This window comes from Condylura cristata, unplaced genomic scaffold, assembly GCF_000260355.1.
Source record: "Condylura cristata isolate star-nosed mole 26May11 unplaced genomic scaffold, ConCri1.0 scaffold00001, whole genome shotgun sequence".
NCBI classification, from domain to species: Eukaryota; Metazoa; Chordata; class Mammalia; order Eulipotyphla; family Talpidae; genus Condylura; species Condylura cristata.
This window is the reverse complement of record NW_004567102.1, coordinates 1,276,789-1,300,187: the sequence shown is the minus strand read 5'-3', so window position 1 is coordinate 1,300,187 and position 23,399 is coordinate 1,276,789. Positions and strand designations below refer to the sequence as shown.

The 23,399-nt window shown below is 51.0% G+C and overlaps 4 protein-coding genes across 5 annotated transcripts in view; 2 read left to right on the top strand and 2 right to left on the bottom strand.

Annotated features, from left to right (window-relative positions):
• Positions 1-110: 110 nt before the first annotated feature.
• WDR46 (WD repeat domain 46) lies at positions 111-7,359 on the top strand. The gene is made up of 15 exons (XM_012721662.1): positions 111-252; positions 351-566; positions 680-760; positions 876-988; positions 1,115-1,202; positions 1,630-1,691; positions 1,950-2,054; positions 2,140-2,290; positions 2,403-2,538; positions 2,715-2,814; positions 5,954-6,267; positions 6,408-6,502; positions 6,664-6,759; positions 6,878-6,991; positions 7,110-7,359. Exons 1-15 carry the CDS (start codon positions 187-189, stop codon positions 7,206-7,208), a joined length of 1,836 nt encoding a protein of 611 aa, XP_012577116.1. The 5' UTR covers positions 111-186; the 3' UTR covers positions 7,209-7,359.
• Positions 7,360-7,663: 304 nt separating this feature from the next.
• On the bottom strand, positions 7,664-9,654 carry B3GALT4 (UDP-Gal:betaGlcNAc beta 1,3-galactosyltransferase, polypeptide 4). 2 transcript variants are annotated; one of them, XM_012721657.1, is made up of 2 exons: positions 9,623-9,654; positions 7,664-9,066 (listed from the first exon to the last, which is right to left on the bottom strand). In XM_012721657.1, exon 2 carries the CDS (start codon positions 9,041-9,043, stop codon positions 7,892-7,894), a length of 1,152 nt encoding a protein of 383 aa, XP_012577111.1. In that variant the 5' UTR covers positions 9,044-9,066; positions 9,623-9,654; the 3' UTR covers positions 7,664-7,891. The 2 variants fall into 2 exon arrangements, with proteins under 2 accessions (XP_012577111.1, XP_004673425.1); XM_004673368.2 differs by lacking the exon at positions 9,623-9,654 and adding an exon at positions 9,286-9,507.
• Positions 9,655-9,904: 250 nt separating this feature from the next.
• On the bottom strand, positions 9,905-15,129 carry RPS18 (ribosomal protein S18). The gene is made up of 6 exons (XM_004673369.2): positions 15,034-15,129; positions 14,470-14,568; positions 10,492-10,578; positions 10,311-10,412; positions 10,118-10,209; positions 9,905-10,025 (listed from the first exon to the last, which is right to left on the bottom strand). Exons 1-6 carry the CDS (start codon positions 15,034-15,036, stop codon positions 9,950-9,952), a joined length of 459 nt encoding a protein of 152 aa, XP_004673426.1. The 5' UTR covers positions 15,037-15,129; the 3' UTR covers positions 9,905-9,949.
• Positions 15,130-15,196: 67 nt separating this feature from the next.
• VPS52 (vacuolar protein sorting 52 homolog (S. cerevisiae)) overlaps positions 15,197-23,399 on the top strand; it is a 16,961-nt gene continuing 8,758 nt past the window's right edge. Inside the window, exons 1-17 of the mRNA XM_004673370.2 lie at positions 15,197-15,548; positions 16,296-16,380; positions 16,527-16,579; positions 16,738-16,813; positions 17,005-17,072; positions 17,378-17,553; positions 17,905-18,055; positions 18,343-18,443; positions 18,554-18,686; positions 18,827-18,884; positions 19,246-19,379; positions 19,775-19,930; positions 20,398-20,516; positions 20,692-20,815; positions 21,088-21,183; positions 21,263-21,370; positions 21,583-21,648. Coding sequence (XP_004673427.1) covers positions 15,459-15,548; positions 16,296-16,380; positions 16,527-16,579; positions 16,738-16,813; positions 17,005-17,072; positions 17,378-17,553; positions 17,905-18,055; positions 18,343-18,443; positions 18,554-18,686; positions 18,827-18,884; positions 19,246-19,379; positions 19,775-19,930; positions 20,398-20,516; positions 20,692-20,815; positions 21,088-21,183; positions 21,263-21,370; positions 21,583-21,648 — 1,794 coding nt within the window. The 5' untranslated portion in view covers positions 15,197-15,458. The remainder of the gene's footprint in view (positions 15,549-16,295; positions 16,381-16,526; positions 16,580-16,737; positions 16,814-17,004; positions 17,073-17,377; positions 17,554-17,904; positions 18,056-18,342; positions 18,444-18,553; positions 18,687-18,826; positions 18,885-19,245; positions 19,380-19,774; positions 19,931-20,397; positions 20,517-20,691; positions 20,816-21,087; positions 21,184-21,262; positions 21,371-21,582; positions 21,649-23,399) is intronic.

Below are 23,399 nucleotides of genomic sequence, written 5' to 3'. Positions count from 1 at the left end.
CTCGTGAGGGACAGATCAAGGCTTGTCCCGTCCCTGAAAGGGGCGCGCGCCCTTATCTAAAATGGCGTGTGACTGCTTCAGACCTGGTACGTGCTGATTGGAGAAGCCTGAGGACTTCCGGGAGTTCCAGCCGGACCGTGGGACAGCTGTGAGCGGTTTGCACGTGGATCGTTCGGGGTGGGCTAGATGGAGACAGCCCCCAACCCGGGCAAGGGTGACCCGCCCAAGAAGAACAAACTTAAGACAAAGAAGGTACAGACCTCCCTGGGATGGGAAGGGAAGTTATAGCTGCGGAGTCGAAGGGGCGGGGCGCGGGCAGCGGAGCATCAAGGCTTCTGATCTGTCTGTAGAAACCCCGGCGATACTGGGAAGAAGAGAGCACTCCAGCCGCTGCAGAAACCTCTTCAGGGCCTCCTCGTAAGAAGAAGAAGAAAAATCGAGAGCTTTGTCCCCAAAAGCCAAAGAACTCTCACGTCCTTAAGAAGTCTCGGATTGCCAAGAAGCCACAGGTGCCAAAGAAACACCGACAACGAGGGAAGCCAGAGCCTCAGCGAACTTTGTCTGGGGTGAGCCTGCGACCTAGCTGATGGGATGGTGGGGCAAGTCGCCTGTGTTTTGAGTGTGTGAGGGACGTGGGTCAGCCCGAGCCAATCCTCTAATTGTGTCCTCCTTGCCCCAGGCCCAGGACCCATTTCCAGGTCCCGCCCCTGTCCCTGTGGAGGCGGCCCAGAAGTTCTGTCGCATTGATAAATCCAAAAAGGTGAGGACGAGCCTGGGAGTGGGGAAGAGTTGCAGTAAAGGTGAGTTGGAGGAGTCAGGGTCCCCACGCATCCTCTGGTTTTTCTCCCATTCTTCCCCCACCCATGATGTTATAGTTACCACATTCTAAGCCTAAAACTCGAAGCAGAATTGAGGTGGCTGAAGCTGAAGAAGAGGAAGTAAGTGCCAAAGCTGCTCGAGCTGAACTGCTGCTTGCTGAGGAACCCGGGTAAGTGGGCCTTAACCCGGGCCTCACCCCCCGCCCTCAGTCCCTGCTTTATGCCTCTCCTTTGTCATTTTATGTGGTACACCCATTTCATATTAGAGAACTTTGCTGCAACTCTGACACTCACAGGTTTCTCGAAGGAGACGATGGGGAGGACACAGCAAAGATTCGGCAGGCTGACATCGTGGAGGCCGTGGACATTGCAAGCGCAGCCAAAGTGAGCCTGCGATTGGGAAAGGGGCTCATGGGTTCACTGAGGAGCAGAGCAAGTGGGCAGTGGGTATTAAGAAGGCGTTACCAGGCCCTCCCTGGTGGCGCAGCGGGTTAAAGCACAGCACTGAGAAGCTTAAGCCACTTCCCCACGAGTTCGATTCCCGCCTGCCCGGGAGGAGATCCACATGGCGTGGCAGACCTCTCCTGGCCCGTCCACTGCTCCCCTCAGCAGTGTGCTTCGTCGATCTGCCTGTTCTGCTCCCCACTCTGTCTCTGGTGAATCCTCTCATCCTCCGCATCTCTGGCCTGTACCCCAGCTCTATATGAATAAATAAATGAATCTTTAAAAAAAAAAAAAAAAAGAAGAAGGCATTACCAAAGGGAATCAATTATTTCTGGGTATTTTTTGTTTTTACTTCTCCCTTCCCCAGCACTTTGACTTGAACTTGAGGCAGTTTGGACCCTACCGCCTGAATTACTCTAGAACTGGGAGGTAAGGTTGAATTCCAGTGACTCTGGAACCAGGCTGTGACCATGACTCTTAATCGCTTGAGCCTTGCCCACCTCAGTCAAACCACCCAGCATATTGGGGCTGTTGATGTGGGAGGGGTCACTGGGGTTTGCTTGCATGTGAGGGTGAGTGTACATTTCTCCTCTCGTCTGCAGAGGAGGGACTGACATGGGCAGACTCAGATGATCTGATGGTGCTCCTCTGTATTCACAACCCTGTCTGTCCCCCCCGCTCCAACAGACACCTGGCTCTTGGAGGGCGCCGAGGTCATGTGGCTGCCTTTGACTGGGTGACAAAGAGGCTTACCTGCGAGATCAATGTCATGGAGGCAGTACGGGACATCCGGTCAGTGAGGGTGGGAGAGGCCAATCCCTGATTGACTAACAGCCTGGGAACCCCGTTCCCATTAACCCCCCACCCCTCCTCCCAGGTTTCTGCATTCAGAGGCATTGCTCGCAGTGGCTCAGAACCGCTGGCTCCACATCTACGACAACCAGGGCATCGAGCTCCACTGCATACGCCGCTGTGACCGTATCACCCGACTTGAGTTCCTGCCCTTCCACTTCCTCCTGGCCACGGCGGTGAGTGCCTGTGGAGCACAGGCTGCGTGGCAGCCCCTGGGAAGACTGTGCATCTGCTGGGACCTGGGATGAGGGAGGACAGAGGGCAATGAGGACTCGTTTTCTCTCGTAGTCAGAGACAGGGTTTCTGACCTACCTGGATGTGTCAGTGGGGAAGATTGTGGCAGCGCTGAATGCGAAGGCTGGACGGCTCGACGTCATGGCTCAGAACCCTTACAACGCCGTCATCCATCTCGGACACAGCAACGGTCAGTTGCTGGCTGACACCCTCTTGATTTGCTTTTCTTTCATATTTGTACTTCCCAAGTCTCTTAAAATTGCTCTTTTAACTCCTCATCACCCCTTGGCCTCAAGTGTTTGTCTCTCTCTGGCTTAATCATCTCACCACCCCATTAGAAACCTTAGCTTTTCTCCTCTGATCCAGGTACTGTATCCTTATGGAGTCCAGCTATGAAGGAGCCACTGGCGAAGATTCTTTGTCACCGTGGTGGGGTTCGGGCAGTGGCAGTAGATTCTACAGGCACGTAAGTCACATGCTCAGGCAGAGGGACTGCTGTGTGCTTCACACTTTCTTCCCCTGTCACATCTGGCTGACTTTCACACAAGTTCCTGTATCTTTGCTTCCAACTCTTTTCACCCATCAGGCTTTCACTGGGATCGTGGCAGCTGGACTCTCTGCTAAGGCTCTGGGGGTCTAAGGATGCCCCGGCCAGTGAGCCTGCCCTGGCACACTGTTCCAGTTATTTTCTATTTGCAACACAAGTCACTGGAGCGTCTAAGAATGATGGCCAGGTGGTGCACTTCACTTCCGTTCAGTTGTCTTCTGTCACTCCAGACTCAGTGTGTTTGTTGTGGGATTGGGCACGCTACTCCCAGGGTTTCTCCTTGCCTGCTCCCTTTTGACCACATTAACTCCTGGAATTTGACTTGACACCTCTAGTTAGCTATTTAGCCCTGTGTTCTTCAACCATTCAAGCAATCAAACGCACTACTCAGTGAGTGCTGTCTGGGTTTGGACTTTGCTTTGCTCTGTGGAGTCCTGACTGCTTTGCCCCTTGAGGGTGTCTCCTAGATCTGTCGTTTCCATCTTTGCTGTCTCTGAGGACATGTGAGACCATGACCAGTTTCCAGCCTTCAGCTCCTCCATTATGTCATGGTGATTCAGAGTCATCTTTCCTCTTTTTACACCGTGCTCACGAGCCTTCTACATGAAGTTTTGAGTCACCTGAATTCATTGTTATTTTAGAAAACATCAGAAAAAGGTGGCCAGCAACTTAAGAAAGCCTTCTAGACGCCCAGACCACACCCCCTGACCTTTGTGGACAACTCATCTGGCCCCACTCTTTTGACTTCATAGCTGTGCAGCCTGGCTCTGGGAGAGGGCAGGGCCTGCCCAGTTGTCATTGGTCACTCTACTCCCAGGGTTTCTCCCTTGCCTGCCTTCTATATGCCCTGGGCCTAAGCTGTGGTTGACCTGCCCTGGGCTGACTGGGTCAGCTGCTTCTGTGCAATGATAACTGCACAGAGGTATGTTCAACAGCTGAGGCTGATGGTTCTGCCACTTGATCTCAGGCCCACCCCGCTTATTTCTGACCCTCCTCAGATAAGTCATAGAGGCTCCAGAGATGAATTTGTTATCTCTCTCCTATGGTTTTCTGGAAACTTGAAGTAGAGCTGCATTGGATTCTCTGAACTGTTTCTTGTGGTCCTGTATTGAGGCCTGGATGTGCACCTGTCCCATGGACTGGCATTTGTGTGGGGGGTTCCCAACACAATGTGTGAGGGGGGTACAACCTGTGCCCTTAGTGCTGGGTCACTGGATGGCATGCCCTCGGGTCCCAGGAGCCTAGCTACGCCTGGTTTGCACTCTGGGCCTTTCCCTGTGGTGGTGTTCGAGTTCCCATAGTCTGGTCTTCTCAGAAGTATCCCACTAGGCCTCTATCAGCCTTCTACAGGGTTGTTCTCCACTCATAGTAATTCTTCAGCCCCCTTTTGGGTGCACAGCCAAGACTAAAAAATCAACTCTTTGGCTAACCTACATCCCCAGTACATCCCCCTTCAGCCTCTCTTCTGAAGGATAACTTAAGCATGGGTAGAAACTCATGTCTCTGAAGAGTAGACAACTTAAGCAGGCTCAAAATTCTTTGAGAGCATTTGATCTCCAACCTTGCCCTCCTTCAGGGAAAAAGGTTGGGAGGGTGGGTGGAGCGGGGGAGGAGGTGCAGGGCCTTCGGGCACACTACATGGCTTCCTGAGGGTGATCCACGCAGTCGTCATTGCCAGAGAGCATTGCTGGAGACTTATGGTCCTCAGTCCAGTGTGCACAAACTCCTCGTTTGTCCCATTCCAGTCCTCTTGACCGTATTTCATACCAGTTCTGAAAACAAACCTGTTTCCATCTGGCTCTGGGTCTCACGTTACTTCATTTGTACTCAATATATCTATCTTGTGCTTTCTTGGGAGTTAACCTAAAATGGTTCAAATCCTACTTTGGGGCCCTCCTTGGTGGCGAAGCACATTAAAACGCAGCACTGCAAGCTGGCCACAGCCACCTCCGTGAGTTCGATCCCCAGCCCCAGAGGTGTCTTACCCGCTGCTCCCTTTAGCAATGTACTTCGTCAATCTGCCTGTTCTGCTCCCCATTCTGTCTTCAGTGAATCGTCTCACTGCCACTGCACCTCTGGCCTGTACCCCAGTTCTGTATGCATAAATAAATAAATGTTTTTTAAAAAAAACCCCACTTTGCCCAGCAAGTACACTACAGCAGTTCACACTTCCCTGTGCTGTCTGGACTGCGGAACCTGACACTTAGGCCCAGGCTGTCTCATGTTCTTCTTTTCATTTAATACGTTGAGTATCAAAGAGGGTAGACACTAATGAAATGAGTCTGACTTGAATTCTGACTCATTTTGATTTCCTTTCTCTACATTTCAGTTTCCTCATCTTGGAGGGAAATGAAAAGATTATAGAGTTGGGGCAGGGAGCAGAATAGGAAAAAGGGATCAAGAGGCACAGACTTCCAGTTACAAAATAAATTTAAGTCATGGGAATGTGATGTGCAGCATAGGAACTTCAATCAATACTGTCTATTGCGGGCCTCCCTGGTGGCGCAAAGGGTTAAAGCGCAGCACTACGAAGCTAGCTACAGCCACTGCAGCACAACTTCGATCCCAGGCCGGGGGTGGGGGGTTGGGGGGGTGACCCACATGGCGCAACAGACCTCTCCTGTCTCACCCACTGCTCCCCTCAGCAGTGTATTTCAGTGGAGCTGCCTGTTTTGTTCTCCACTCTTATCTCTGGTGAACCCACCGCCCGCACCTCTGGCTTGTACCCTAGCTCTTATGTATACAAATAAAATCTTTTTAAATAAAATAATCTATTGCACATATATACACAGATATCGATATATATAATTTATCTATTGTTAATGTGAGTGTGCGTGAAATTGTATAGTCAAACTGGTTAGATGGCAAGTTTTACGTTATGTATGTTTTACCACACACAAAAAGGATGGAGGTGTGTCTCTCCTACGCACGAGGATGCCTGCAGAGTGGTGTGATAGAAGCACTTACTGTCGTTACTGGTCCTTTTCTCCCCACCTACACTTCATTCCTAGATTTGCCCGCTAGTCTGTGATTGAGCTCTCCCCTTTCTTTCCCCCAGGTACATGGCCACTTCTGGCCTGGACCACCAGCTGAAGATCTTTGACTTGCGAGGGACATTCCAGCCCCTGACTGCTCGGACCCTGCCTCAGGGCGCAGGGCATCTGGCCATCTCCCAGCGGGGACTGCTGGCGGCAGGAATGGGTGACGTGGTCAACATATGGGCAGGGCAGGGCAAGGCCAGCCCACCCTCCCTGGAGAAGCCCTACCTCACCCACCACCTCTCAGGCCATGTGCATGGCCTTCAGTTCTGCCCCTTTGAAGATGTGCTAGGGGTCGGGCACAGTGGGGGCATCACCAGCATGCTGGTCCCTGGTAAGTGCCAGGGGATGGGCTCACAGTAAATGAACTCAGGATGGAAATGAGTAGGCTGAGAGCCACAGGCAGGGCTTGGTCAGGCTGGAGCTGCTGGACAGAGTTCCTATTAAGGGCTCCATGTTCCCTCCCCACTCCAGGGGCTGCTGAGCCCAACTTTGACGGTCTGGAGAGTAACCCATACAGGAGCAGGAAGCAGCGCCAGGAGTGGGAGGTGAAGGCCCTGTTGGAGAAGGTGAGATGACCTGCGTGCGGTCTGGGGGCAAGGGTGGGGAAGGCTCTCCATGCTGGGGATGTTGGGAACTGTGGCCTCTGGCTTCTGTTCCTATTGGGTTCCCCCCCCCCCCCCCCCCCCATGACTCCTTATCCATTTCTGTCCCTCTGTGATACCTCCAGGTACCTGCAGAGCTCATTTGTCTGGACCCACGACTCCTGGCAGAGGTTGATGTCATCTCTTTGGAGCAGGGAAAGAAGGAGCGGATAGAGAGGCTGGTACGGAGCTCCTGTTACCTCACACCACCCCATCATGTCCCCAGAACTCGGCACAGTAGGTGGGTGCTGCAAGTTCCCTGCCTCTGGGGCTTTTGTGGATTTCACTCTGCTCTCCTAGGGCTATGACCCAGAGGCCAAGGCCCCCTTCCAGCCAAGGCCAAAGCAAAAGGGGCGCAGCTCAACTGCAAGCCTGGTGAAGAGGAAGAGGAAAGTCATGGATGAGGAACACCGGGTAAATGAGCATTTGGGGTGTGGGCCAGACCTTCCACAAGCGGTATCCTCCTTTTCTGTTTGTGCCTCTGGCCTGGCCAGCTTGCCTATCTCACCCTTCCATTCCCCTCTCCAACCAGGTCAAAGTACGTCAGAGCCTTGAAGAGCAGCCACGGAAGCAAGAGAAGGCAAAGCCTGCTGGACATCGGCCGTCTGTCCTGGATAGATTTGTACAATGAGCCAGGCTCCTGGGTGGCATGAAAGTAAACTTGCCCCAGGATTGGCTTGTGGAAAATGAGCCTTTTTGTGGAATAGAAAGGGGAGCAGTGTGCCCAGTCCCTGACTGGGGTGCACATCTGGTTCCAGGGGTGGGTTGCCATTAAAGAGGAAGATGGGTTTTTTAGCTATTGTGTCTTTATCATCCTCATTTCTCTTCCCTGGCCCAGCCTGGGGCCACTTTAGGTCCCGAGAGGCTGGGGTATCCTGCCTCCACCCTTACCCACTGTGGTTGCTGTGGCCTTAGCCTTGCTGTTTAGGGGCCATCGCCCTCAGAGAGGCTACCTCTGTCTTCCACATCCTTCTAGGAGTCATGGCAGTCTCGGCTCTCCGGGTTTGTTTCTGGGGCTCCTAGTGAGGAACACACTACACTTGGAGAGGTAGAAAGATAGGTTTATTGAAGGGTGTGTTCCCTTGCCCTGCCATAACTGGAGGGGACAGCTCCAGCATTTCTTTGCTCTTCCTGATGACCATCTTTGGAGTCGGCAGGCCAATCCCCTAGATTCCTATATCCCTCTAGTAACTAAACATCCAAACAGGAAACAATGATTGCCACCAGTGGGGGCCCAGTCTTGGGCCCGAGAGAAAAGTCATGAGAGTCTGAGGATGCTGGGTGGGCCCTCAGCTCCTCCTGGGGCCTCTGCATTCAGCTGCGAAGCCAAGCTATTACCCGACACCGCGTGATGCCCAGGACGTTCTGGAGCCAGGAGCACCAGGGTGCAGTCCTACCCCGACTAGAGCTGCCCACCAGCTTCCAGGCTTCCTGCATCTTCCAGGGGTCCAACTTGTGGGAGGTCAGCAGGAACTTCCCATAGCAGCACCGGTCCAGGGGGTAGTGGGTGGCGCCAGCTAGCCTAACACAGTGGGTTGGAGAGAGGCCACCTCGTCGGGCACTCACCCCCACAAAGACATCCTCCAGTGGCAGAGAGGGTGCCCGGCTGGCCACTCTGAGGACAAGCTGCACAGCTGAAGCTGACAACACGTAGCCTGTGCCCGAGGCATAGGGTGGGAAGGGGCCCCAGGTGGGAGGCCACTGCTCCTCTGATATCTGGTGCTTGTACCCTGGTGTCCGAGAGGGGTGCACCCGCCAGTGTACACGGCCCAGGTACAAAAGAGGCACTGGCTGGTCCCCAAGGGTGAAGTGGCCTCCCTTTTGTTCAGGCCCCCCCTCAGCTCCTCCCTGAGACTCCGAGCCCCTCTCCCATAGCTCCGAATGCCCTTCTCGCCGGAGCAGCTCTGATACCAGTTCAGGGATGTTGACAAACACATCGTCATCAGTTTTGAGGATGTAGCGGGCCATGGGGCAGTGTTTGTCTGCCCAGTTCAGCCCACTGAGGGTCTTCAGAGTAAGGTTGCGGTACGAGTCCTGGAAGGCCGCCTGCACGATGTCCCTGTGGGTTTCAGACTCGCGTGACAGCTCCTTCTCCTCCGTGTCCCAGGCAGGATGCCCCCTGTTCGGCTCTCCCAGCAAAAAGAGGGTCTGCACCCTGAGCCCTTGGGCCTCCCGCAGCCTGCCCCATGAGGCTCGAATGGCGTTCCTTTGGTTCAGATTCTCCGTGGCGGAGCACACCAGAATGAGCAGGAATGGTGGGGCGCCCGGAGTCCTGCAAGCGGCCTCGTTGGGAATCAAGAGGCGGGGCAGGGCTAGGGGCGGCCCAGGCGAGGCTGGAGCTGGAAGCAGGGAGGCTAGCGAGAGGCTCAGCAGCTCCTCCTCGATACCGGAGAGCCCCAAGAGGGTCCAAACAATCACCAGCAGCAGGGCGGCAACAAGAAATCTCCGGAAGAGGCTGAAGGGCATGGCGTGTGATAGTCACAGGGGAGCTGGAGGGAAGGAGAGGGTGGTTAGGCCGGAAGAGGCTGAAGGGCACGGTGTGTGATAAAGCGGAGCTGGAGGGAGGGGGAGGGTGGTTAGGCCGAGTCCCAATTGCCTGGGCAGCAAACCGGCCTGAGATGCGGCAGGCGGGGCATGGGGCCAGCGCCTACCGTACAAGGTGGAAAGCGGGGTGAGGTTTAAGATCAAGGCTGGAGAGGGGAGGTTACCTTGTGGCGGCCCCGCAGCCCCGGAGCTCCGCGCCATGGCTTCCAGATCGGCTCTCCTCGCCCCCCCTCCAGCACGGCGGGGGGGCCGCCTCCACACTGGAACCCACCACCACCCGCCCCTCCTCCCCCGGGCGGGAACCGACTGAACCCCTTGCTGAAGGAACGCTGCGGAGCTTTAACCGGCAGCAGCCTACAGCCCCAGCCAATCACGCTGGAGAGCCTGGTGCTGGGGTTGCTCTTCCGGGTCAATGAAATCAGCATCTCCCCCAAAACTTGACTCTCGGCTCTCCTTTTATAAACTAGCTCTCTCAAGTGGTCAAAGTGGGAAGCTACTCACCCTCAATAGCAACCGGCTCAGCTCTGCCCCACCACCTACCTACAGTTGCAAGCGCCACCCTCAGGAGCTGTTATCTAGAGACTCCACCCCCTGGTTGGTTGGTTACCTCACCTTTAAGAGGGATGACGGTTAAGGGCTGCAACTGAAGTGTTAACTAAGACCAAGGATACTCACTGCCTGGGAAACTGAGCGGGTAACATCAGGATAGAGAGGGGAAAATGCCTAACAGGGCCCAGAGTGACAGCACTCTATGCCAGCACCCCCCAGAACAGAGCCACACAGATCATTGGTGTATAAACTATTTATTAACAGACAGGGCCTAGAGATTTATTTCTTCTTGGACACACCAACAGTGCGGCCACGGCGTCCTGTGGTCTTGGTGTGCTGGCCTCTGACACGAAGTCTGCAGGGGAGAAAAATAGCCATGGGTCATCCAATACAGAGAAATGTCTGGGAATCTGGGGAAGTCAAGATAAGAACCCCACTCCCACTCACCCCCAGAAGTGGCGCAGCCCTCTGTGGGCCCTAATCTTCTTCAGTCGCTCCAGGTCTTCACGGAGCTTGTTGTCCAGACCGTTGGCCAGAACCTGGATTTGAACGTGGAAGGATGTTTGTCTTAGTCTACCTCCCATGACCAGTTGTAAGTGAACACCTGCCTATTTCTCAGCTATCTCCTTTTAACACACACCTGGCTGTATTTCCCATCTTTCACGTCCTTCTGTCTATTCAAGAACCAGTCAGGAATCTTGTACTGGCGCGGATTCTGCATAATGGTGATCACACGTTCCACCTGGCAGCAGGACAAGGGTCAGATCTGAAGTTGGTGTCCACCCCCTCCCAGGCCCACCAGCCCCACTCCTTGTCCTCACCTCTTCCTCTGTCAGCTCTCCGGCCCTCTTGGTGAGGTCGATGTCTGCTTTCCTCAACACCACATGAGCGTATCTTCGCCCCACACCCTGAGGAGGTTTTGTAATTGAATGAAACTGTTTCAGAGTCCTGCTACCCAGCGCTTTGTATTTCCACATCACCCTCACCCCACTGGTTTATCCAGATGTGAAGCCTAAATTATGACTTGTAAAGGGGTTCAGGACTACAGCTGGGCCAAGAACAGGAACTTGGGGGTAGGTAACCCATTGAAAGTAGAAGCTCTTTCTCATTGCCAGAACATGTAGGTGGGCACAACAGCAGCACGAAGAGCAGTACCTTCTGAGCTATTCATTGTGGAAAAGGCGCCTGGCTCCCCAAGCAGATTGCAGCATCAAAGCAGGAAGACTAGGGCCTTTGAGTTAACAGGATTGATAAGGAGGCAAAATTGTCAGCTGCTTGTGGTCACTAAGGATCAAAGTCTTTTGGCAGGCTGCCACATACCCCATAACCAAAACTTTCTAAGGCTAAAAACCTAGTTTTATCAGTGCCCAAAGATGACCAGAAGCTAACCTCTAAATCAAACTCAAAAGGGAAATAGTACTTACATTGGTGGCACCACACCAACACCATACATCTTACTAAACTCATACAAGACAGATTTGGTCTGGTGTTAAGGGTAGAACATAAGCACCCTCTTCCCCCATGTAAGGCTATCCAGAATCTCAGAATGTGACCATATTTGTAATAGGATCATTGCATAGCGCTAAAGCCACTTGAGCATGAGTTCAATCCCCGTCCTGGAGGAGACCCACATGGCGTGGCAGACCTCTCCTGACCCGCCTGCTGCTCCCCACTGTCTCTGGTGAATCCTCTCACTGCCCCTGCACCTCTGGCCTGTACCCCAGTTCTGTATGCGTAAATAAGTGTTTAAAAAAGAATATTTAAGTCATACTGGATTTGGTTGGGCCCTAAATCCAAGGTCTGATACCACAAAAGGAGAGGAACAGAGAAGACCATCTATGATGAGACAAGAGGCTAGAGTGATGCAGCTCCAAGGCAAGGAAATCCAAGGCCTGATGGCAATCACCATGTAAGAGGATTCCTAGATCCTTCAGTGGAGCATGGCTTTACTGACACCTTGATTTGGTTATTTGGCCTCCAGAACAATGTTTCTGTTGTTTTAAGCAAAGTCTGTGGCAATATTATCATAATAGCCCCAGGAAATGAAAAGAGCTATTTTCCCTCTCTGAGAAAATGCTTTGGGGGCCTGAACCGGTGGCACATGGGATTGAAGCACAGCACTATGAAGCTGTCTGCAGCCACTGCAGCATGAGTCCAATCCTCAGCCTGGGAGGTGACCCACCCATCAAAGACTTCTCCTGTTTGCCCATTACTCCCCTCCAGCAGTATTTCAGTACAGCTATGTGTTCTGCTCCCTAGTGAATCTCCCCCCCACTCTGGCCTGTACCCCAGTTCTTGCATACATAAATAAATCTTAAAAAAAAAAACAAACAAACGAAAAACAAAGATATGGGGGCCTCCCTGGTGGCACAAGGGGTTATGTCTCAGCACTATGAAGGTATCAACAGCCGCTGCATCACACTGATCTCCAGCCAGGGAGCTGACCCACACTGATCCCCTCAGTAGTGTATTTTAGTCAACCTGCCTTCCCTGTTCTCCACTGTCTCTCTGGTAAAATCAGTGTGCCCCTCTCCACCCCCCACCACCTCTGGCCTGCACCACAGCTTGTATATATAAATGAAATTAATCTTGCTGTGCTTTAAACCATTGTGCCACCAGGGAGGGCCCCCAAATCAAATGTTTTAAAGTTGCTGTTAAGCTCAAGTTTCTCAGTCTTTTTCTGCACTCTAGACACTAGCCTCCAAAGTCAATCCTTTCTCAACCCCAAGACCCTCAGGGTTTCCTATGTCTAGGGGAGAATTTTCAGGAATCATTACTTAATTCTTTGTAGACCAAAGGCCTGGACCACATAGTAATATTAACATCTGTAAAGTAACTGGAACATTATTATTCCTGAGGTCTCAGGTATTTCAGCAGGACCAGAGAGTTCCTTATAGACAAGGCGATTGAGCATCTTTCAGTCACTATGACCAACTTTAACCAACCCCTCCCAATTTTCCAAACAATTCAGATGGCAGCTATCACCCAGATTTAGAGAAAATGTGGGGAAGACTGGCCAGTCTTAAATAGTAACCACTGCCAAAGTCTACAAGTGGAGACAGTACAGCTAAGAATGGACCATAGCACAGAATAATCTTGCGGGATCTGTAAGACCATTTTATACCCTCTGCCTGTGTCAACTTCCATTCTTCACTCTTTTATGGGAAGGTTAATTTCACTTACACTTTTGAGGAACCACTCTCCCCATAAACTTTCTTAAATACTTCCTCCCATGCTAGATCCTTAACAGAAGACCACCACCAACTTTTAGTTCTCACCAGCAGAAAAGTTAGCTGTCTGTTCTTTGCTCTCCACACACAGAACAAACACCCTCAGTCCTCATTTATCTTTAGGCACCACCTTTGCCAGTGCTAAGGGGAACCAGGATCCTTAAGAATTTAAAAAAAAAAAAGTAATTTATATTTACTTATTCATGCACATAAGAACTGTGAACTAAGCCAGAGGTGTGGGGTGGGAGGATTCACCATTGTCTGAGTGGGGCGCAGAGCAGGCAGAGACAGGAGATATTTACTGCACGACGTATCACTTCCCTGGCTGGGGACTGAACTTATGCCATAGTAGCTGGTGATAAGTTGACAGGGCTGGGACTTTAATCCCCTGTGCTACCAGGGAGGCCTCCCTTAAGAAATTTGTTATCAAAACACCCATAAACTACCTAAATAAAGCAGCTTTGGTTACACTGTGGTTAGCTGCAAAGGTTATGGCACACACTAACTAAACCAGCAAGTGCAAAGCCAATTAACTTCAAAGAGGAAGAGTGTATCAAAAGCATCCTATTAACCATACTCATCTTCTACATTCACTATCTCATATGATAAGTTCAGCAACCTGTGAAAAATTTACAGTACTTTACACTGCCACCTGGTTTCACAGGCTGCAGATTTATCTACTATCGAAGAATAAATGAAAGCTGTGCTCCCTTGCAGCACAGAATGAAAAAATAAAGGGGATATTCACCTTGTAAGTCAAACTTTAACCAACAACTTACTCATAAAATAAGTATGGGCTTCCTTTAAATTTTGTGAAACCAAACCACAGTATTCCTGATAACATTCATTCCCCAACAGGGTATTAGCACCTATGATGTGCCAGAAACTGAGGATTGAGCAAGACAGGCTGATTACCCCTTTTCCCAGAGAGGGAAAGGTAGCCATCTCTATAACTGGTCACATGTCTTGATTAAAGGAAAAATGTCTTCATCCAGAAGCCTGAAAGTTCATGAGATGAGAGCCAAGTCTTGTTAACTACATGCAGCTAGCCAAATGCTGGTTTCCACTTCCACTTGAAAAGGGCAATGATGTAGCTCTGGCATCTGAGTAAAGATCCCAGCCCAGTGGTAATGACAGCCCTCCTGCGGACTGGTTTCCTCACCCTTAGATGGTGTTAGCATTTTCACTCAACCCTCAAGATGCATCTATTACTAGCCCATAAGTTTCACAGGAAAGGATGGCTGTTATGCACAGAAGCAGGGTGAGGGGTGGCAGAAACCAAACCTAAAATGGAGCTCACACGCTGGACAATGGTCCAGAAACACTGTAGTAAACCCAGAGGACAACAATCCCACTCTCGCCATTCTCTGAACTGACCCAAAGCCTGAGACTATTCTGACTTTCACTACTTACCTTTTGGGGTAAACGTGTAAAGGGGTTTCTTGCTCCCTCTTTTTGATTCTGAGGTGATCTCACTGGGACTTAGGTTTTCTCAGCCTTGTCTGATTATGGCTTCAATCTCAACCACCCACACTTCGTTTACCTTCTCCATTCCTTAGCCTACTTTACCTTAATTGCAGTGATGGCAAAGGCTATTTTCCGCCGCCCATCGATGTTGGTGTTGAGTACTCGCAAAATGTGCTGGAATTTCTCAGGGATCACTAGAGACTGACAGAGATTGGGGGAGAAATCAGACACCGTGAAGTACCATTAAAACCGCAAGCAGGGGGGCCTGTCACACAGGAACCAAGGAAGGACCCTTTTCACAACACAGCAAATTCTTCAGCCCTGCGAACAGCAGGTACGTTATGTGCAAAGGGTTGAGAAAACGCAGTCTCTGGGGAGAGGGCAAGTTTCCTGCCCGTTCCCAAAAGTACACTCTGAGTAACAGAGGCCGGAGATCCCCATACAAACCCAAGACTTTCGCCTGTTTCGAGCGCCCGCTGGGTGACTTTTCCTCTGGACCCACTCCCCAGAGCTAATGTCTTAAGCCGTCTTTTCTCTGGGGAGGGGCCCAAAGGCTCCACACAGACGTTGCAGGCCCCAGAACAGGGTGTGTTCGGCCCTCAGATAGCAGACCATTCCTGCCCGGAATCCGATGTCGCTGGATCCCCGCACGAACTCCAGTCTTACCATGGCGGCGGCGCAACGGCGGCGTGTAGGCCTCCGGTGGAAAAGAGGGCGGAAGTTACGTAAAAGTTTTATATAGCCTACCAGGCGGAAGAGGCGGAGCGATCCTGCTAAAGTGCTTCCTGAAACTGCTTGTGGACTACCCGGCCTGAGACTGTATGAACAGACCACCACAACTTCCGGTACGGTTTGTCTTTACAGTTCGTAAGGTTCTCGAGTGTGAGGACAGCAAAGGTTCCGGAGTGAGATTGTGCCCAGCACTTCCAGTTCACATTTGCTCTCGGATGAAGTGGTTCAGGCTGGAGTCAAACAGTTTAACTAAATATTTGGGAACGATTTTGCTCGGCGGAAGACATCTCAGGACTTGTAGTTCCACTCTGGAGGACGGACTCCGGGACTGACAGCTGCCGGAAGTGAGGCTGCGCGGAATGGCCGCCGCTGCGACTATGGCCGCAGCCGCCCGGGAGCTGGTCTTGCGAGCTGGGGCCTCGGATATGGAAGAGGAGGAGGGGCCACTGGTGAGAACGCAGGGCTGTTTCATTTCCGAAGTGTGTCCGGCCGTCTTTGGTGCAGAAAGCCCTGACCTGCGTTTAATACAAGGGTAGAGCTTGGCTGCTACCGTTGATGCTACTTGTTTAGCTCTGTATACGCCTCCCTGGCATCTGACCTGAACCTGAGTGGAGACCAGAATGGCCGAGATTCAAGTTAGGGGTGGAAGGCAAAATTTCAGCCAACCATCTCTAGAACCAGACTTTCTGGGATGTAATTGCAGTTCTGTCACTAACATGCAGTGGCCTTGAGCATATTAATCAGCCCCTTTGGATTATACCTTCACACCTATGAGATGTACGATCTACCATAAAGATTGTCTGTTAGGGTTTGATGAATGAGTTGGCACCTGGCACACAGCAAGGAACTGTATGTTAATTGACATTTCTGCAAAAGCTGGGACTCCGCAGAGGGATTGGTATAGGAAACCTAAGATAGCAGGAGTCTGGAATTCAAACTAAATGCAGTTCTGCTCTGTCCCCTGAGATTCCTAATTTCCCTCATTCCAACACCTCTGTTTGCTTTCCTGCATTTCCTATTTTATCAGCCCTAAGTAGTAGATTAGTTGCCATATGATTCTCTTGGGATATTTAGACTCAGTACCTATGGCTTCCCCCATACACATTTTAAGCTTATCCCTTATGTTTGGGTTTATCCCATTATATTTTCTCCCCCTCTCTCCCTGTATTCTCTCCCATTAACCTGTCGCTCACCAGGGGGGTGGTCCTGGCCTTCAGGAGCCATTGCAACTTGGAGAGTTGGACATCACCTCTGATGAATTCATCCTGGATGAAGTAGATGGTAAGTAATGGCCCAGGGTGGACATAAAGTACCTGCAGTCTGAGAGGGTTGGGGGCTGGGGATGATAAGGCAGGGATTGGTGTGCAGATGAGTGTGGGAAGAGGGAGCTGTAGAGCTGGACCCTTACAACAAACTTCTATTTCCAGTTCACATTCAGGCAAATCTGGAGGATGAGTTAGTAAAGGAAGCTCTTAAAACGGTGAGACTTTATACTAAACTGCCCCCCACTAATACTTACCTCAAGGAAAAAAAAAAAAAAAGGAAATTGTCTCTTGCTCTTAAAATATCACCCCTCTAGTCCTTCGTTGATTTTGTTCCAGTACTTCTATCTGACCTCTTATGTTTATGTTGTTCTAGGGTGTGGATCTCCGTCACTATTCAAAGCAGGTTGAGCTGGAGCTACAACAGATTGAGCAGAAGTCCATTCGGGATTGTATCCTCCCAGTAGAGTAAAGGGTGCTGCTATTAAAATGGGATTTTGTAGAAGGTGCTACAGACTGCTCTGCCAAGGCCGACAGCTTCTGCTTGAGCTTTCTGACATCTTAGGGAGCAACTACAAGGGTCTCACAAGTCTGAGCTCATTCTCCATCTTCATGGTGGGCCCCTTGACTTTTTGTGGGTCAGATATCCAAGAGAGTGAGAACATAGCGTCTCTGCACAACCAGATCACAGCCTGTGATGCTGTCCTTGAGGTTAGTAACAATCACTCCTAATTACACCGAACCAGTTCTTGGTCTCTGATGCCATGGTCTCTTGAGGTCATCAGCCTCAGGTGGAGACAGTGAGAGTAACCTTCAGGAAGATCTCAGCAGTGTTTTCTGTTGTTACTGCAACAGTGATTCTATTTTATTGCAAGTGACTTTTAGGGAATTCTTCCTTCATCACTTACTACCTGGGGTGATACTGGAGACTTTACCAATAAAGCAGGTGATCTACTTGTTCTCCACCAACTCTGTAGTGTTCCAGTAATCCTTTCCCTCTTCTCCCTCTCCCTCAGCGCATGGAACAGATGTTGGGGGCTTTTCAGAGTGACCTCAGCTCTATCAGCTCAGAGATCCGGACACTGCAAGAGCAGTCTGGAGCCATGAACATTAGACTTCGGAACCGCCAGGCAGTTCGGGGGAAACTTGGGGAACTTGTTGATGGTCTGGTAGTGCCCTCTGTGCTGGTCACGTAAGTCACTGGTTTGAAGGGTCACCATATCTATAGCAGGTGGATAGACTGGGTTGACCTCCTGGCTCTAGGTCTTCGAGTGCCTTCCAGAAACACATGGGTAGCTTAGCAACTCTTTCTAACATTGATGCATACCATAGGCCTCAGAGGTTAGGAATCACCCAGGTTAGTATATAGTAAAGGAGTCCAAGGCTCATTGGGAGTCCAGGAACAGAGAACATAGTGCATGTATTCTGAGTGTATGCCACTATGTGAGAGGGACGAGGAGTCAGAAATTGGATTTCAGGGCTACGATTTGAAGTCCTGCCATGTCTGGGGCTCCTTCCTCACCCATCCTACTGCTCCCTGCAGGGCAATTCTAGAAGCGCCGGTGACAGAGCCCAGGTTCCTGGAGCAGCTGCAGGAGCTCGATGCCAAGGCAGCCGCGGTTCGAGAGCAGGAATCTAGAGGCACAGCAGCCTGCGCTGATGTCAGAGGCGTGCTCGACAGGCTCCGGGTCAAGGTAGAGATTGGGGAATAACCAGAGATGACTAGAACTTGCTCCCTGATACCTTCACTCTGGATTTCCCTGGCATAGCTCATGGTAGCCTGTCCCCAAGAACTTCACCCTACCATTTCCTGTCAGAGATCCCCCTCACCTCTTTGGGTTCCTCTGAAAATCGTAAGATTACTAAAGAAATAGTCTCCACCCTCCCTCTTCTATGTTTAACATTTGTCACATCCCCCACTTACTCTCTGCCTCCCAAATAGTTGCAGCTTTATGCTCTGTGTTTCGCCCCCCACATCTAGGCAGTGACGAAGATCCGCGAGTTCATCCTTCAGAAGATTTATTCCTTCAGGAAACCAATGACCAACTATCAGATCCCCCAAACAGCTCTGCTGAAATACAGGTCGCCACCCTTGGAAGGGCACGGGATGGCCCCTGAGCTTCCAAGCAGCACCCCTGTCATGTCTGCTTTCTTGGGCAGGCAGGGAGACTGACCCATCCCTGGCCCTCCAGGTTCTTCTATCAGTTCCTGCTGGGCAATGAACGAGCAACGGCGAAGGAGATCAGGGATGAATACGTGGAGACACTGAGCAAGATCTACCTGTCTTACTACCGCTCTTACCTGGGGCGGCTCATGAAGGTCCAGGTGAGGCTAGGGAGAGGGACGTGCTCTGAGCACGTGGCCGGGAGGAGGAGCCACCCTTGGGCAGGGGCACGGCGTGTAAAGAAATGCTTTTATTGTGCTGCGGGACGAGATGGTGACCAATGCTCTTTTCTTTGCTCTAGTATGAGGAAGTTGCTGAGAAGGATGACCTCATGGGCGTAGAAGATACAGCAAAGAAAGATATCCTAGAACTGGGAACCCCCGGACTAGGCTTTGAGAGCGAGGGGGTGTCGGGGTCCAACCTCTGAGGCACTGCTTCTCGCCTTGATCGTGGGACTGAACCTCTTAACTCTTAAGAGTGATGAAGGCTATAGCATCCTCCCCAGAAAAATGCCCACATGATGTTGACAGTAGTTTTGCATATGGTGTTAGGGGTTGTAGAGGCTCCGAGAAGTCCATTCACAGATGTCAGGTGAAGTGGACCCCTGGGGTTGGGCTAGAGGGAATTCTAGGCTATATCTGGCTGCTGGGGTCCCCGGAGGTATTGAGAGGCATTCCATATTACTTGTGATCTTATTGTTCCCTGACTCTGACCCTTCACGGTTCTTCTCGAAGCCATCCCTCCGCAGCAGGAACACTATCTTCACCCTGGGTACCCGGGGCTCTGTCATCTCCCCCACTGAACTGGAGGCCCCTATCCTGGTGCCCCACACCGCCCAGCGGGGAGAACAGAGGGTAGGAGGAAGAATGCGCTTCAGTCAGTCATGATGGGAGCACTGAGCATGGGGCAGGGGTAGGGGGGTGGGGGTGGCCAGCGAAAGCCAGACCTCAGAGCAAAGGTCCCACCTGCCTGCTCCACATAGATCCCCTCAGACCTGGGGGTGGTCTCTAGTTGTCCTCATGTCCTGAGATGTAAAGAGAGTGGGGATGTACAGAAGGGAGAGACTGCCTCAGGGGATGACAGGTCATGAGACAGGTGTGGGGTGGGCTCCAGTCTCTTGTTTCCTGCCCCCTCCCCAATTTTAGTTCCCATTCGGGCTGCACTCAGGGTAGTTGGGAAGGGTTTGCCTGGGTTTGCAGTCTCCCCATACCCAGGAGGAGTCAGTGTCTGTCCACTCCTCCCATCCTAGTATCCATTTGAGGCGCTCTTCCGCAGCCAGCACTACGCCCTCCTAGACAACTCCTGCCGTGAATATCTTTTCATCTGTGAATTCTTCGTGGTGTCTGGCTCGGCTGCACACGACCTCTTCCATGCTGTCATGGGCCGCACGCTCAACATGACGCTGGTGAGACCCCCGCTCCTGTGCTCTTTGGCACTTTGCCCGGTCCTCAGCAGTGCCACAGTGGGGTCATAACTCTGGTGGCACTGACATCCCTCGTTTTAAAATAAGCCTTGCAGTCACTATGTGACTTCCTGGAAACCTTCAAAACCAGGAGTCCCTAAGACACCCTTCCTGCTCAGCCACACTCAGGCAGCGCGCCCGAAAACTGAGGGGCCCTAACCCGTGGTGCTCCGCCCTGAATTCTGTGATAGCTTGAGAGCAGCGATCCTGGCGTGCAAGGCCACACTGAGTGACCAATTGTCGGGGAGGGAGGGCGTGTTGCCCTTTTAGATCTCTCCTGCCTCTTCCCCTGCCCCACCCCCCATCCCTCCCTGTGCTGCACCCCCAAGGAGCATTTGTGTTTGTCCATAGCCACTGAGCACAATAAAGTAAAATTCTGTTTCAATCCTCTACCTGTTCATAAATCACAGAAACATCTGGAATCCTATCTCGCGGACTGTTATGATGCCATTGCCGTTTTTCTCTGTATCCACATCGTCCTCCGATTCCGCAACATTGCAGCAAAGAGGGACGTTCCTGCCCTGGACAGGTCACTAAGTTTTGGTCCTATCCCCCATCCTCATGTTGGCTTTGGGGCTCATCTTTCACACCCACTTGTACCATCACCTGTCATCACCTGTTAATCAGATTTCCCCACAGACACCCCATCCCTTCTCCCCACTGTCTCTTTCTTGCCCACTAGTCTGATTTTGATAAGCCCACAGGTACTGGGAGCAGGTGCTTGCCTTGCTGTGGCCACGGTTTGAACTCATCCTGGAGATGAATGTCCAGAGTGTCCGAAGTACTGACCCTCAGCGCCTTGGGGGACTGGATACTCGGCCCCACTATGTAAGGGGGGTGAGGGCAACAAAGGGGTCTCTAAAAGGCAGATGACAGTGGGAGGTGGCCAGAGTCATAGTTGTGTGGTGGGTCTGGCTGGCTATTTAGACACATGGTGAGGGGACAGTCTGGAGTGAGCCAACCCAGGGCGGGTTGGGCGGCGTCTGTAGCAAGGGTTGGAGGCAGGAGTCCCACTGTTTGGTTGACCAGTCTCAAGGGAATCAGGAGGCTGTGTTGGCTGAGCCAGTGTTAGTGTGATGTTTCTTCTTACTTCCTTCCAGATCACACGCCGATATGCAGAGTTCTCCTCTGCCCTGGTGAGCATCAATCAGACAATTCCCAATGAGCGGGCCATGCAGCTGCTGGGACAGCTCCAGGTAAACTCAGAGCGGCTGCGTGGGCTGCGGTGAAGAGGGGCCCTGGCCTGCTCACGCCACCTGCTCTTGGCTCTTGCAGGTGGAAGTGGAGAACTTTGTCCTCCGAGTGGCAGCCGAGTTCTCCTCAAGGAAGGAGCAGCTTGTGTTTCTGATCAACAACTATGACATGATGCTGGGTGTGCTGATGGTAACAAGACGCCCCTTTTCTTTGATTCCCTTCCCAGGGAACTCAGGATCCCCCGTTTTCTGTGAGCTCCATGAGGGCAGAGATGACATGGCCTTGTTTGAGTTTTGTTCCTGGAGTCTGAGTAGTGACTACAGCAAATGTGGAGGGAAGGGGAGACGCAGGGTGAAGGCTGCTAATCCCGCAACTTGAGATTTCCCATTGGCTTCCCCTAGGAGCGGGCTGCAGATGACAGCAAAGAGGTTGAGAGCTTCCAGCAGCTGCTCAATGCCCGGACACAGGTAGGGTGTGGGGAAAGGAAAGGAATGTCTCAGGGGCTCTTTCAGTTTAGTGTGTGTGGAGGGAGGAGCGTGGGTGGGCTGGCAGTTAGTGGACACAGAATTGGAGCTGTTACAACTCTTGGTGTTTTTATCGGTTTGCTTTTTCTTCTTCATTTTTTTTTATTAATGAATAATATAATAATTTATTTTTACATCTTTTTGTGCATTTTTCCATTGCAGTTGTAATCCCTGTGGGCTTCCCATCACCAAATCACCCATGTGCCATCACCATAGTCCAGTGCACTCCCCTCCCCACACTGTTTTCTTTTGTATTTTTAAAATAATGTTGACATCCATGAACCCATCACACACGGGGCAATAACCAAATTCAGAGTATGAATTTCTCCTCCCTACCCCCCTACATTTTATGCAGAGATAGCTTTGACCTAAATGTTCTGTTTATCATACTCTTGCTGTAAAAACTGTAACTCTAGGTATTCTAAAACAGTCATTCCTTTTGTTTGGGTGAACCTCATAAAATGGAATACAGTATTTGGGGGGACATATTTTTCTAATATTGTCCTTTTTATTTCCCAAACGATTTATTTATTTCTGCATACAAGAACTGGAGGGCAGGCCAAGGTGCGGGGGTAAAAGGACTCACCATAGACAGAGTGGGGAGCAGAACAGGCAGATGGATGAAACACACTCTTGAGGGGAGCAGCAGGCAAGACAGGAGAGGTCTGCTAGGCCATGTGGGTCAGCTCCCTGGCTGGGGATCGAACTTACATCACAGTGGCTGGTCGTGGCTTGATAGTTGCTGAGACTTTAATCCCTGTGCCACCAAAGAGGCCCCTTTTTCCTAGTGTTGTTTTATTACATATGGCTGTAGCTCTCTTTTCACTGCTATATGATGTTACCCTGTATGAATATAATACTCTCCTATAAGTGGACGTGGGATTATGTCCGCATTTTGCTACCGTGAGCAGTGCTTTATGAACTGTTGTCTCTTAGCACACATAGATGATAAGTTTTAGCAGATTTCTCTTGGAAGTGGTACCTTGCTGTTTATAGGGTTTGCCAATAACTTTATGAGACCATGGCAAATGCCAGTGCCAATGCCAAATGGTCTTCCTAAGAAGTTGCAACCAATTTATTCCTTAACTGCAGCATGTGAGAATTCTTGTTGAGCTGGATTTCCTCCAGCTTGTGATCTTATCAGACAACTTCTGATCTTTGCCTTTCTGGTGGGCATCTCACTGTGGTCTTGACTTACATTACCTGAGATTACTGGTGAAATTGAACACCATTTCAAGTGGTAAGCAGCCATACAAGTTTTTTTTCCTATAAGGTGTCCTGTAATAGGTGAACTTTTAAAAGTTGGATTATTTGTTTTTCCTTTCGATTTATTATGAGTTCTTCACATATTTTACATACTTTTGTTGGTTCCATAGGTTGCAAATAGCTTTCAGTATGTGTTTTTTCACTTCTGTTATGATCTGACGAATAGAAATGCATAATTATAATGGGTTGAATTTTTTTTTTTAAAGATTTATTTATGTATACAAGAACTGGAGTACAGGCCTGAGGTGCAGAGACAGAGGTGGGGGGAACAGAACAGGCAGATCTACCGAAATACACTGCTCAGGGAAGCAGTGGGGGAAACGAGAGGTGTGCTGTGCCATGTGGGTCAGCGCCCTGGCCAGCCGGGGCTCCAACAGGTGCTGAAGTGGCTACCTATAGCTTGATAATGTTGTCTTCAACCCCTGCAC